At 46.4% G+C, this 12482-nt stretch overlaps 1 protein-coding gene across 1 annotated transcript in view; it reads right to left on the reverse strand.

The window, feature by feature from the left end:
- PARVA (parvin alpha) overlaps positions 1-10982 on the reverse strand; it is a 108567-nt gene extending 97585 nt beyond the window's left edge. Inside the window, exon 1 of the mRNA XM_015426719.1 lies at positions 10606-10982. Within this exon, the coding sequence (XP_015282205.1) occupies positions 10606-10741 (136 nt within the window). The 5' untranslated portion in view covers positions 10742-10982. The remainder of the gene's footprint in view (positions 1-10605) is intronic.
- Positions 10983-12482: the final 1500 nt, after the last annotated feature.

Here is a 12482-nt window from a genome sequence, read left to right on the forward strand (position 1 = left end):
CCTAAAATATCTTTCCACAATGACCAAATCACGGATGAAGAGCAATCAGCAGTAATCCATCATGAGTACAGTTTAAAGATACAGTATAAAAATATAAGAACATATGAGAAACTGTGCTGGATCAGGCCAATGATCAACCCAGGTGCCATCAGGAGGTCCACCAGCGGGGCCAGAACTCCAGAAGCCCTCCTACTGTGGCCCCCCAAGCACCAAGAATACGGAGCATCACTGCCCCAGACATAGTTTTCCACCTATACCTTGTGGCTAATACCCACTGATGGACCTCTGTTTCATATGCTTATCCAATCCCCTCTTGAAGCTGTCCATGCTACTAGCTGCCACTACTTCCTGTGGCAGTGAATTCCACGCATTTGCGTGAAGAAGTACTTCCTTTTACCTGTTCTAAACCTACTGCTCATCAATTTAATTAAGTGCCCACAAGCTCTTGTATTGTGAGAAAGGGAGAAAAGTGCTTCTTTCTCTACCTTCTCTATCCCATGCATAATTTTGAAAATCTCTGTCATGTCACCCCTCACTTGTCATTTTTCCAAGCTAAAGAACCCTAACCTCTTTTACCTTTCTATGCAGGGAATGTGTTCCATCCCCTTAATCATTTTAGTTGCCCCTTTTTTTTTGCACCTTTTCCAGCGCTATAATTTCTTTTTTGAGATGCGGTGACCAGAACCGTACACACAGTATTCCAAATGAGGCTGCACCATGGATTTATACAGGGGCATTAAGATACTGGCTGATTTGTTTTCAATTCCCTTCCTAATAATCCCCAGCACAGCATTTGCCTTTTTTATTGTCATCACATACTGAGTTGACATTTTCAGAGTTATCTATCATGACTCCAAGATCTCTTTCCTGGTCAGTTACCGCCAGTTCAGATCCCATCAATTTGTATCTATAGTTGGGATTTTTTGCTCCAGTGTGCATTCCTTTGCACTTGCCCACATTGCACCTCATTTGCCAGGCTGATGCCCACTTGTCCAGCCTTGACAGACCCCTCTGGAGCACCTCATGGTCCTCCCTGGTTTTCACCACCCTGAACAACTTAGCTGATCTGCCAATTTAGCCACTTAACTGCTTACGCTCTACTCCAAATCATTAATGAACAAGTTAAAAAGCACCGGAACCAGTACCAAGCCCTGTGCTACCCCACTGTTTACCACCTTCCACTGTGAAAACTGCCCAGTTATACTCACTCTGTTTCCTGTCAATTAACCAGCTTTTAATCCACAAGAGGACTTGTCCTCTTATCCCATAACTGCTGAGTTTACTTTGATGAGGAAGTTTATCAAAAGCTTTCTAGTCTAGGTAAACAACATCTATTGGGTCACACTTGTCCACATGCTTGTTCACCCCTTCAAAGAACTCTAAAATATTAGTGAGACAAGATCTTCCCTTACAGAATCCATGCTGATTCTTCCTCAATAGCTTTTGTTCATCAATGTGCCTACTAATTCTATCTTTAATAACGGATTCCACCAACTTACCCAGTATCAATGTTAGACTGTCAATTGTGTTTGCCTCCCTTTGGTATACAATGTCCTTAATACAATCCCACAAAAAGAAGTCTAGTGGGGTTATGTCAGGAAAGGGGGGAGGCCATGGGATTGGACCTCCCTACCAATCCAGCAACTTGGAAATGTCACATTAAGGCAATCTCAAACCTCCCTTCCTCAATGTAGTAGAGCAGTATGTTGCTGGAAAAAATCCCTTGATTGAGGTTAGGCAACTGAGCAACAAGATGATTTTGTAACATCCGTAGGTAGTTAATTTTGTTGATGGTCAGTTTATTGAAGAAAAATGGTCATGAATCTGCTGATCACAGGTATTTTGGGGTTGCCGTGTTCTATCTCTCACACAACACAAGGCTTTTCAGAGCCCCCGGATGCTTTTTTTTTTTTTTTTTGCTGTACTAAACTTTGAGTTGCTTTACTGAGTTACACTATATGATCCCTTTCCGGAGCTGTACTTATTCAAAACTGTAAAGGTTTCAAATGGACACCCTGTATATTAGCCCATTCCATAAGGCCATCCTTACGGAGTTCAGTGTCATCCATCTGCTCATGACATTCAGCTACGCTTCTCCTTTAAAAAAACCCCAGAAGCAGCAGCTATCTTGTGTCATGGTTTGAATTAAATCACACGAATTGGGTTGAAAAAGCAGGAACCGAACCTAAAAAAGAGAGGGGATACTGTCTGAGGAAGACTACTTGTCAACTATAGATGGAGTTTGACTGACGTTAGCTAATCAGTGAAGAATTTGGGAGTGCTGATGGGAAAGCAGACTTGAGTACTTGGAAGGTGTGCCTTCATTCATCTTCTTCATAGCTAGACTCAGGTGACCTAGCCATACCAATTCATGGTTTCATTATTCATTCATTTATGTATGTTTGTTTATTAGTTGAATTTATACCCCGCCCTCCCCACCGAGGCAGACTCAGGGCGGCTTACAAAGATAAAATATAAGTAGACAATTGTGACATAAATAAAAGCAATTTTAAACAATCCATAATCAGAAAGTGCTAACTAAATAGATATAGGCCCCGGTCACACGGAGGATTAGCCACGCTGCAGAGACGGAAGATAGGCGGATTTTCCGGGCGCGATCACACCGCCACATCTGGGAAGCGTAGAGCTCCCGTGGCTCACCCAAGGCTTCCCGCCAAAGATGCGGGGTAAAAACTAGTACCTCCGAGGTACTAGTTTCCGGAAACCGCGGGGCAAGGGTGGGCGCCTGATTGCGTTTCCGGTGGAATCCCGTGGCATCCGGCGCCCGCCCATGTCCCGTCGCAAAGAAGGGTTTTTTTTATTTTAAGACTCCACAGGATGCGCACAAGCACCCAACGGCGCAAGCGCATACTTGGATTTAAAAAAAACCCCAACCCCGTTTGCCACGGCAGCGCCGCTTCTTTGCCGTGCCGTCTGATCGGCACCTCCCCGGGCTCGCCCCCCCCAACCACCGGATGTCGGCGGGACGTGTGATCCCGTGGCCGCACGGTAGTTCACTCCGGGGCAAACAGCCACGCCTCTCCCCCCGCGATATCCGGCCCGTGTGACCGGGGCCATAATTAAGTTAATGGCAATACAATCATCGATAGAGTCTACAATTTAGTTGTTGTAGATTTTCCGGGTTGTGCGGCCGTGGTCTTGGCATTGTAGGAACTGACGTTTCACCAGCAGCTGTGACTGGCATCCTCAGAGGTATAACACAGAATCATGGAGTACTCTCCGTGTCAAGGTGAGAAGAAATTATTTCCTTATGGTTTGTTGTTACTGCTGAGGCACAATCACAACATAATGCTTCAGAAGAGATTACAGCTCAGAAGCTCCATCTATAGTTGACAAGTAGTCTTCCTCAGACAGTATCCCCTCTCTTTTTTAGGTTCGGTTCCAGCTCAGAAGCCCCAATCAGCAGAGAACACAGCAACTTATCTACTGATGCTAAAGTCCATATCATGGCAATATTGATACAGTTGCTTTGGTTACCAGCATGCTTTTCAGGAGCAGACTGGGAAATTAAAATGGCCCAGGAGCAAGCCAAGATGAGTGGATCCTGCAGCACTATCAGTCAGCACTGCAGGGGCCACTCAGCTCAGAACTGACCTGCAGGTAGGCATCAGCTCACCCAATGCATCTTCCTACAAAACAGCAGTGATGTGGGAGGAGCCTATGAGTGAACTGACATCAATTATCATTGCCTCTGAAGGTCCAATCCAAGTAGTTCCTGAGGCAATGGCTGACCTACTAGGTCCTGGCATGGGTCCCTCACTGGCCCTCTAGGGGAATAGCCCACTAGGAATTTTCCCTGTGAGCTATTATAGCCAGCCTTCCCCTGATGCTCTACACTCAATCCAAGGTGCCCAAGGAATCCACTTTGGTTACCAGGAGAGCACTGTACATAAATCTACAGATAGCACCAAGAGTATCCTTTCCTTGCAGTTCAGGCATCCCACAGAACTTCCCCAGCTGGGTGTTCTGAACCTGTTACAAGCCTGCAGCTGTAATTTTAAAAATCCAATATCAACAGCATCATATGTTCCAATCCTGAATATATTTAATTTAAAGAAAATCCTATTAATTTCAATTTAATTTAGTTCCAAGTAAGCGTACCTGTGGCCTTAGCATGCACAATGACAACCTCCAAATGACGGGAAATACTGAATGTGAAATTTTAAATCTTACTCCTGACAAATAAGGAACACTTCCAAATTCTAACACCTTTATCTACATTCACAAAAAAGATATAGATAATGAACAGCACTAAAATGGTTCAAGCTACATGTTGCCTATAACGCAGGAGCTTGACTAAGTGCTTGCGCATTATTACAAGAGCCAGTGCAGCCTACTGGTCAGAATGTCAGACTAGCATCCAAGAGACACCAATTCAAACAGCCACTCTGCCACGGAAGCTTGGTGGGGTAACCATGGGCCTGTGACCTCACACACTCATAGCCTAACCAACCTCCCAGGGTTGTTGTGAATGTGCCGCTCTGGGTCCCCACTGGGGAGAAAGGCACGGCATAACTGAAGTAAATAAATAAAACAAATAAATACAATTCTAGAGTGGTAGCTAGATGCCACACAGTGAACAAGTCTAAAGTTGCTTATTTTTCAGCATGTCATTCCCCCCCAACACTGAAAATGAACAAGAGACTGTATTTATTTAACCTTTTGATTATCTGATATTTTATAAGCGACAGACCATTCAAGCTAAATATCACATTATCTAGCAACGCTAGGTTCACTTCTTGGCTTGCACTTCTCCCAATGGCACTGACAAGATAACCGCAAGACTTTAAGAAATAAGGGAAGAAAAACCCAAGTCACAAAAGCTAGAGCAAGATTTGTTCTTCTTGCACCATCAAAACTAAATAAGCCAAGAAGAAGAGTGGGCAAATTACTTAAATTGAAGTCATATCAACCAGGAAACTGACCGAGACACACATGGTACCATAATTGCACTCCATCAAATTCATGGGTCCAAACTGTCTGTTTTCTATCTGCTCCTACACCAATTTAAGCAATTTTGAACTTTGCTCTCCCTTGGTGAGTGTTTCAAAGATTTATTAGGATGTCAGGGTCCAATTGTTAAGATTCTGTAAGACGGGTTATTACAAGGTGTGGATTTTTTGCTGTCCATCACTGAATCCCGGGAACACTGAATGAGCACAATCACTGGGGCTTTACTCACCCTGGAAACCCATAATATAAGATAATGAGATACTTCAGTAAGAGGGAGAAGGGGCAGCAGGATTTGTTCTCATTCCCCACTGCTCAAAAATACTTCACAGAAAATGGTTCTGATCACGGTGCTTTTAAAACACTGTATTTCTAACTACCAGAAATCACCACTGTTAATATCCCAGGATTTTATACCTGTCTATTACAAAGGCTGGATCTGTGCTAATCCCATATGATTAACCTTTTTCATACTTCTCGCTCCATTCACACTTGCACTATTACCTTAGAATACAAGAATGTCCATATAAAAATATTTTAAGGGTGATCAGTGGGCCCTGGATCTGGTTTAATTACTGTTGTTTTAAGCAACTGAGCACTGATAGCATAGGTCTAGTGATAACATAGGTCTAGTACAACACTGATAACATAGGTCTAGTACAACATTCCAGCTTTTGAAAACATTGAGCTAAATGACACAAATGTGCATTGCAGAGGGCTACCCTTAATACCAACTGCGGAATCTGAAGCAACACATCAGCAGCCACAGCATCAACCACTTTAGCAGCACCACGCAAAGTAAGCACTAATCCAAAAGCAAGTAGAAATGCCCATAAAAAGTTACTGTGGGAGTAACTGCGGTGGCTCAAGTGGTTAAGATGCTGAACTGCAGGCTGTGCAAGGTTGGTAGTTCAGCAGCTCGAGACCCGAGTGTGCCACATGACGGAGTGAGCTCCCGTCTCTAGTTCCAGCTCCTGCCAACCTAGCCGTTCGAAAGCAAGAAATTCCAAGTAGATAAATAGGGACCACTTCGGAGGGAAGGTAACAGCGTTCCGTGCGCCTTGGTGTTTAGTCATGCCGGTCACATGACCACGGAAACGTCTTCGGACAGCACTGGCTCTTCGGCTTGGAAACGGAGATGAGCACCGCAACCCTAGAGTCGGATTCGACTGGCTTTCGAGCAAAGGAAACCTTTACCTTTACCTTAATCCTAAACAGGTCTAGTCAGAAGCAATTCCCATTTTATTCAATGGGGCTTATTCCTAGGAAAATGTTTTTAGGATTGGAAGCTGTGTGGCACTCAGTGGCAGCTAGCACAGCACCTCTCATATGCTCTCCATTTTTCAGCATTCACATATTTTCTCACTACTGCAAATGAAAACAGTAATGGTGAATCCACTACATGCTAAATATACCCTCATTGCAACATTCAGCGTTATTATTAACTTTACTTTTTTATATATATATAAAAAATCAAAAATATATATTGTGTTATGTTCCTGGGGAGAAAACAAAATTACATTTTCCCCCTTGCTGTTTACAAGAACAGTCCACTTGCCTGGAAACAATTGTAACTCCTTGTAGGAGACTGACTTTTTTGCAAGCAGTAGTAAGATGCACAGAATGTTAGGACAAGTCTGACAAGATGTGTTACTGAAAGGCAACAGAGTGGGTCATAAATGATGAAGTGCTATGACTGGATTCTTTCTTATCATCTAGATTTTTGTCAAAAAATAAGAACGCAAAACATTCTTTCACTCTTTCTCTCTGGTGGAAAGTGCTGTCAAGTTCTAGCTGACTTATGGTCACCCTGTAGGGTTTCAAGGGAGGAGGAGGAGACTGGATTTATACCCCGCCCTTCACTACCCAAAGGAGTCTCAGAGCGGCTTACAATCGCTTTCCCTTCCCGTCCCCACAACAGACACCCTCTGAGGTAGGTGGGGCTGAGAGAGCACTTCTGAGAACTGCTCTTGAGAGAACAGCTCTGAAAAAACTTATGACTGACCCAAGGTCACACCAGCAGCTACATGTGGAGGAGTGGGGGATCAAACCTGGCTCTCCCAAATTAGAGTCCACCCTCTTAACACTACCAGTTTGGTGTAGTGGTTAAGTGCACAGACTTTAATCTGGGAGAACCGGGTTTGATTCCCCACTCCTCCACTTGCAGTTGCTGGACGACGTTGGGCAAGCCATAGTTCTGGCATAGCTGTTCCTGAAAGAACAGTTTCTCTCAGAGCTCTCTCAGTCCCACCTACCTCACAGGGTGTCTGTTGTGGGGAAGGGAAGGGAAAGGAGTTTGTAAGCTGCTCTGAGACTCCAAGTGAAGGGCGGGGTATAAATCTAGGGTTGCTTGCCAGGTCTGGGTTGGAAAATACCTGGAGACTTTGGGGTGGAGCCTGGAGAGGGCAAGGTTTGGGGGGAGGGGCCTCAGCATGGTACGATGCCATAGAGTCCACCCTTCAAAGCAGCCATTTTTCTCCAGGGGATCTGATCTCTGTCAGCTGGAGATCAGTTGTAAAAGCGGGGGATGTCCAGGCCCCACCTGAAGGCTGGCAACCCTAGTATAAATCCAATCTCCTCTTCTTCTTCTACACCAAACTGGTGGTTTGCCATTGCCGACCTCTGCATAGCTACTCTGGACTTCTCCCTGGTGGTCCCTCCCATCCAAATACTAACCAGAATTGATCCTGTTTAGCTTCCGAGTTCTTACAAGTTTGGGTTAGCCTGAGCCATCCAGGTCAGGACACATAAGTGGGGGGGGGTGTATATAAAAATTAAAAATTAGTCATTCTGACAGTCTACTGCCATTCATAGCACTTCTGTCAGACCTTGTTAACTCTAACACTCTGTCACTTTCTCTTCCGGTTATTTTCTAGTCTTAAATATCAATTTGGCCATGTAAATCTGCTTTGCCTCTTCATTTAGTGGGTACGTCTGCAGAACGTAGGTGTAAATCCTTCACATGAAAGCCCATCTGAAGAACTGGAACACATATGGTTATATCAGTGTATTTGACTATATAGTATAGATTACGGGACTTCCATGAAACAGACTACTTAACACAAGCAGCGACAAGACTGGGTTATTGTAATGTACTCAAGACAGGGCACCACTTGAAGACTATTCAGAAACGGCAGCTGGTACAGAAGGTGGTTGCTCCTTTACCAACTAGAGACTGGAGTTCTGATCATGTTACTGATCTTAGAACTCCTCAACTCTTCTACCTATATGCTTCCAATTCTAATTCAAAAGCCTAAAACCCGAAGGAAAAACCCACATACCTGAAGGAGAAGAAGAAGAGGAGAGATTGGATTTATACCCCGCCCTTCACTTGGAGTCTCAGAGCAGCTTGCAAACTCCTTTCCCTTCCCCTCCTCACAACAGACACCCTGTGAGGTGAGTGGGGCTGAGAGAACTCTGACACAAACTGCTCTTTTTCAAGGACAGCTGTGCCAGAGCCTGTGACTGACCCAAGGTCACATCGGCAGGGGGAGGAGTGGGGAATCAAACCCGGGTCTCCCAGATTAGAGTCCGCACACTTAACCACTACACCAAACTGCCATGTATGAACCTGAGATTCTTGCAGATCTCCCTCTTTGCTCCTCCCCCCTTCGTTTTATTAGACCTGCCACAGCTCAGCAGTAATTTCTGGCAGTGACTTGGCCCTTTGAGATGATTTTCCCAAAGAGGAAACAATATTTTCACAAACATTGTTTGTCAACAGATTTTTATTTCACTCTGAATATGCATCTGTTTAGTTCATATGGATATACCTACATTATAGTTACGGTACACACAGGCCAGAAAGATAAAGTTCACGGACATCATCCAAAAGGCTGAGTCCTACAAGAAATGTGTCATTTCCAACTGTGCAGATATCAAGAACTCTATTGTTTGGTGCGTGGATGACGCGATGCTTTGCCATTTTCCAACCCCAATAACGCAGCTGTTAAATAAGCGTTCTGAGTGTTCAAGTATTTTCACAGAAAGTCTTGACATTTCTTAAGAGCCTTTATAGTAGATCAATATTAGCCTTTTGAAATAGCTTCTACTCTTCAAGACAAAAGCGGTTTCCCAGCATCCCAACCAACAAGTCTACTTAAGGTGCAGCAACGGTTTTAAAATGGTGTGACAAACGTCTTCTAAGAAGCAAACTGGTTCCTCCACAGAAAAAAAGTTACTTCCCCCGTGCATCTTCTTCCTTATAAGCTGCCAAAATAGATTCAGGTGGGTAACCGTGCTGGTCTGAAGCAACAGAACAAAATTCGAGTCCAGGGGCACCTTTAAAACCAACAAAATCTTATTCAAGGTATAAGCTTTCATGTGTATGCACACTTCTTCAAAATACAGTGAAACAGAATTTCCTCAATCATTATATATAGGGGGGTAGGTGCCCGGAAGGGCTAATTAGAATATGCATAAATAACTGGGTGACTATAGCTGAGATTGGATTATGGTAAAATCTGTGAATGGCAGTAAATTAGCATACAAATACAAGTGTTAACAAACAGATGTGAGAACAAAGTTTGAGTCTCTCTACCCATATGTAAAGGAGCTGCGGTGGCTCAAGTGGTTAAGATGCTGAACTGCAGGCTGTGGAAGGTCGGTAGTTCAGCAGTTCAAGACCCGTGTGCCACATGATGGAGTGAGTGCCAGTCTCTAGTTCCAGCTCCTGCCAACCTCACAGTTCGAAAGCAAGAAATTGCAAGTAGATCAATAGGTACCACTTCAGTGGGAAGGTAACAGCGTTCCGTGTGCCTTGGCGTTTAGTCATGCCGGCTACATGACCACGGAAACGTCTTCGGACAGCACTGGCTCTTCGGACTGGACTGGCTTTCGAGCAAGGGAACCTTTACCTTTTACCCATATGTAATGGTTGAAGAAACTCTGCTTCACTGTATTTGAAGTGTGCTTGCACCAGAAAGCTTATACCTTGAATAAAACTCTGTCGCTCTTAAAGGTGCCTCTGGACTCAAAATTTGTTAAGACGCCAAAGAATATTCTGAAAGGCCACCTACGTCTGCCACCAGGCTAGCTCCAGCAAACGCTTATACATAAACATAGACAGTTCCCTAGAGAATGCTGTGCTCTGGCCAAGAGCACACACACACCCCATGCCTCTCCTCGTCCCTCATTTTAGAGAACGCATTCAACGACTCAAACACCGGATTCCCATTCTGGGAACAAACTCCTTCCCAGCAGGCAAACACGCCAGCGACCCCTTACAAGAAGGCTCCAGAACAAGAAGGGAGTCTGGAGCCTTGCCAGCCCGCCCAGCCCAAGGGGGGAGGGAGGGTGTCTGCAAAACAGACAAAACCTAAAACCAGCAGCAACAAAAAGCTGGCGGGAAGGCCGCTTCCTGGCACGAAACGGCCAGATCGTCGGCCGAAGAAGCCCATCACACTTCGGAATCGGCTCCGGGCGACCACATTTTTCAACGGTGACGTCTCCCTCCCGGCCGAGGCTGCCTGCCAGCCGGAACACACCCAAACCCACAAGGCCCGGCGGGCAAGATCATCGCCGCCGCCTCCTGCACCAAGTGAAGACAGAGGGCAGCGCAGGGCACCTCCGGCTCCCCCCCCCCTCCTCCCGCTCCTCCCCCTTCCTCTTTAAAACCTCCATTCCCCATTTTACCTTCTTTTGCTTTTTTCCTCCTTGCCAGGGTGCCGCCAAGTTTGCCCAAGAAGGAGTCGTCTTTCTTCCGGGAAGGGGGCGACTTGGGGGTTGGAGACTTGGGGGCGGAGGGCGATTTCTGCGGAGAGGTCGCCATGTCGGTGGCCCCGCGGCGCTTCGGAGAGGGGAGACCACGTTAAGAGACCCAGCCCGAGTCCGTTCGAGGCGGCGGCGGGTCCCTGCTCCCGAACGGAAGCGGAATTCTCCCAAGCCTCCGAGGCTGTCCTTTCTCGCTCTCGCCCGGCTTCCTTCCTCTCTCCCTCCCTCTCCCGACGCACGCCCGGAGCAGGATTGTCTCTCTCCTCCTCGCAGAAAGGCGCGCGTCGTCAGTCGCGCTCCTGCGCTCTTCCCCTTTCCGATCTCGCCACCCCCGTCCCGAAATAGTCACTTCGGCTGCAAAAATATGGAACTGCAAAGACAGCCGCGGTCTAGGCGTGCCTGCTCGGAAGGAAACCTCACTGCGTTCAGTGAGGTTGACACCCCGGCAAGCCCTGCCTGCTTATTCAATCAGAAAGAAAACCTTAGTGGGCCTAATTCTGAAGAAAAACCCCCGTTGACTTATTTCGGAGGGAACGTGAGATCAAGGGGTGGGGGAAACGGCAGGAGAGAGAGGTTGGCGGCGTTCTTGGAATTCAGTCAAAGGGTCCAAACTTGGCAGCAAGTTGGAGAGAGGCTGTCTGCGGTCTGTCCCGTTGATGGATTATAGGGTTCAGGCAATTCTCAAGAAAGGTTACGTTACAGCAACCAGGGGAGGGGCGGGGAAGTGCTGCAAACGGCGGCCCCTATAGAGGGTGGTGCCCCAGCTCGTCCCTACGGCACGTGTAAAGCTAGGGACCTGGCTCTTTTCAGTGTACAGCTGCAGCGGAATGGAGTGAGAACACCGTGACTTTTGTATTATAGGTTCAGGCAATTCTCAAGCAAGGTTAAGTTAGGGCAACCAGGGGAGGGGCGGGGAAGTGCTGCAGACGGCGGCCCCAGCTCGTCCCTACGGCACGTGTAAAGCTAGGGACCTGGCTCTTTTCAGTGTACAGCTGCAGCGGAATGGAGTGAGAACACCTTGACTTTTGTGTATCTCCTAGTATCACTGCAGCTACACATCAGTTTTAAAATGACTCTCCATACAAATTGTAATTGCAGAATTTTATTCCTGGTGAATAAGTAAAGTAAAGGTAAAGGTTCCCTTGCTCGAAAGCCAGTCGAGTCCTGCGGTGCTCATCTCCATTTCAAAGCCGAAGAGCCAGCGCTGTCCGAAGACATTTCCATGGTCATGGGACCCAAGGGCGTAGACTTTCCAATTTCGGGGGGGGGGGGCTGGGGCTGGGCCAGAGGCATTGCTGTGCTAGGTCCTTAAAAGAAACAAGGCCCAGTGACATCATAGGGAGGAGCCTGTGACGTCACAGGCCATTGTAACTATTTATGGAGGCAGAGCCATGTGGGATTTAGGAAGGGGTTCTCCAGAAATTTAGGGGGACCTGGAAACCCTTGAGAACCCCCCTAGCCAGGCCCAACGGCTCAGAAACAAAGCATGGCATGGGCAAAATCCTCTACATAAAACCCTGGAGAACCACTGCCAGTCTAAGTAGACAATGATGACACTGATGGACTGATGGTAGAGAAATCATGCTTTGTGTGCCAAAGGATAAAGGTTTAAACCGAGAAGGTCTAAGAAAACAGGTGTTGGAAAGGATCTGTCTCTGTCTGAATCTCTAGAGATCACCTGCTTCAGAGCAGACCATGCTGAAGTAGAGGGACCAATGGCATGAAGACCAGTGTGGATTGAGGAGACCCATGTTCAGATCTACATTTTGCATGACACTTACTTGGTGATACTGGGACAG

The sequence above is a fragment of the Gekko japonicus genome, unplaced genomic scaffold (genome assembly GCF_001447785.1).
Source record: "Gekko japonicus isolate JY-2015 unplaced genomic scaffold, Gekko_japonicus_V1.1 scaffold3081, whole genome shotgun sequence".
NCBI lineage: Eukaryota > Metazoa > Chordata > Lepidosauria > Squamata > Gekkonidae > Gekko > Gekko japonicus.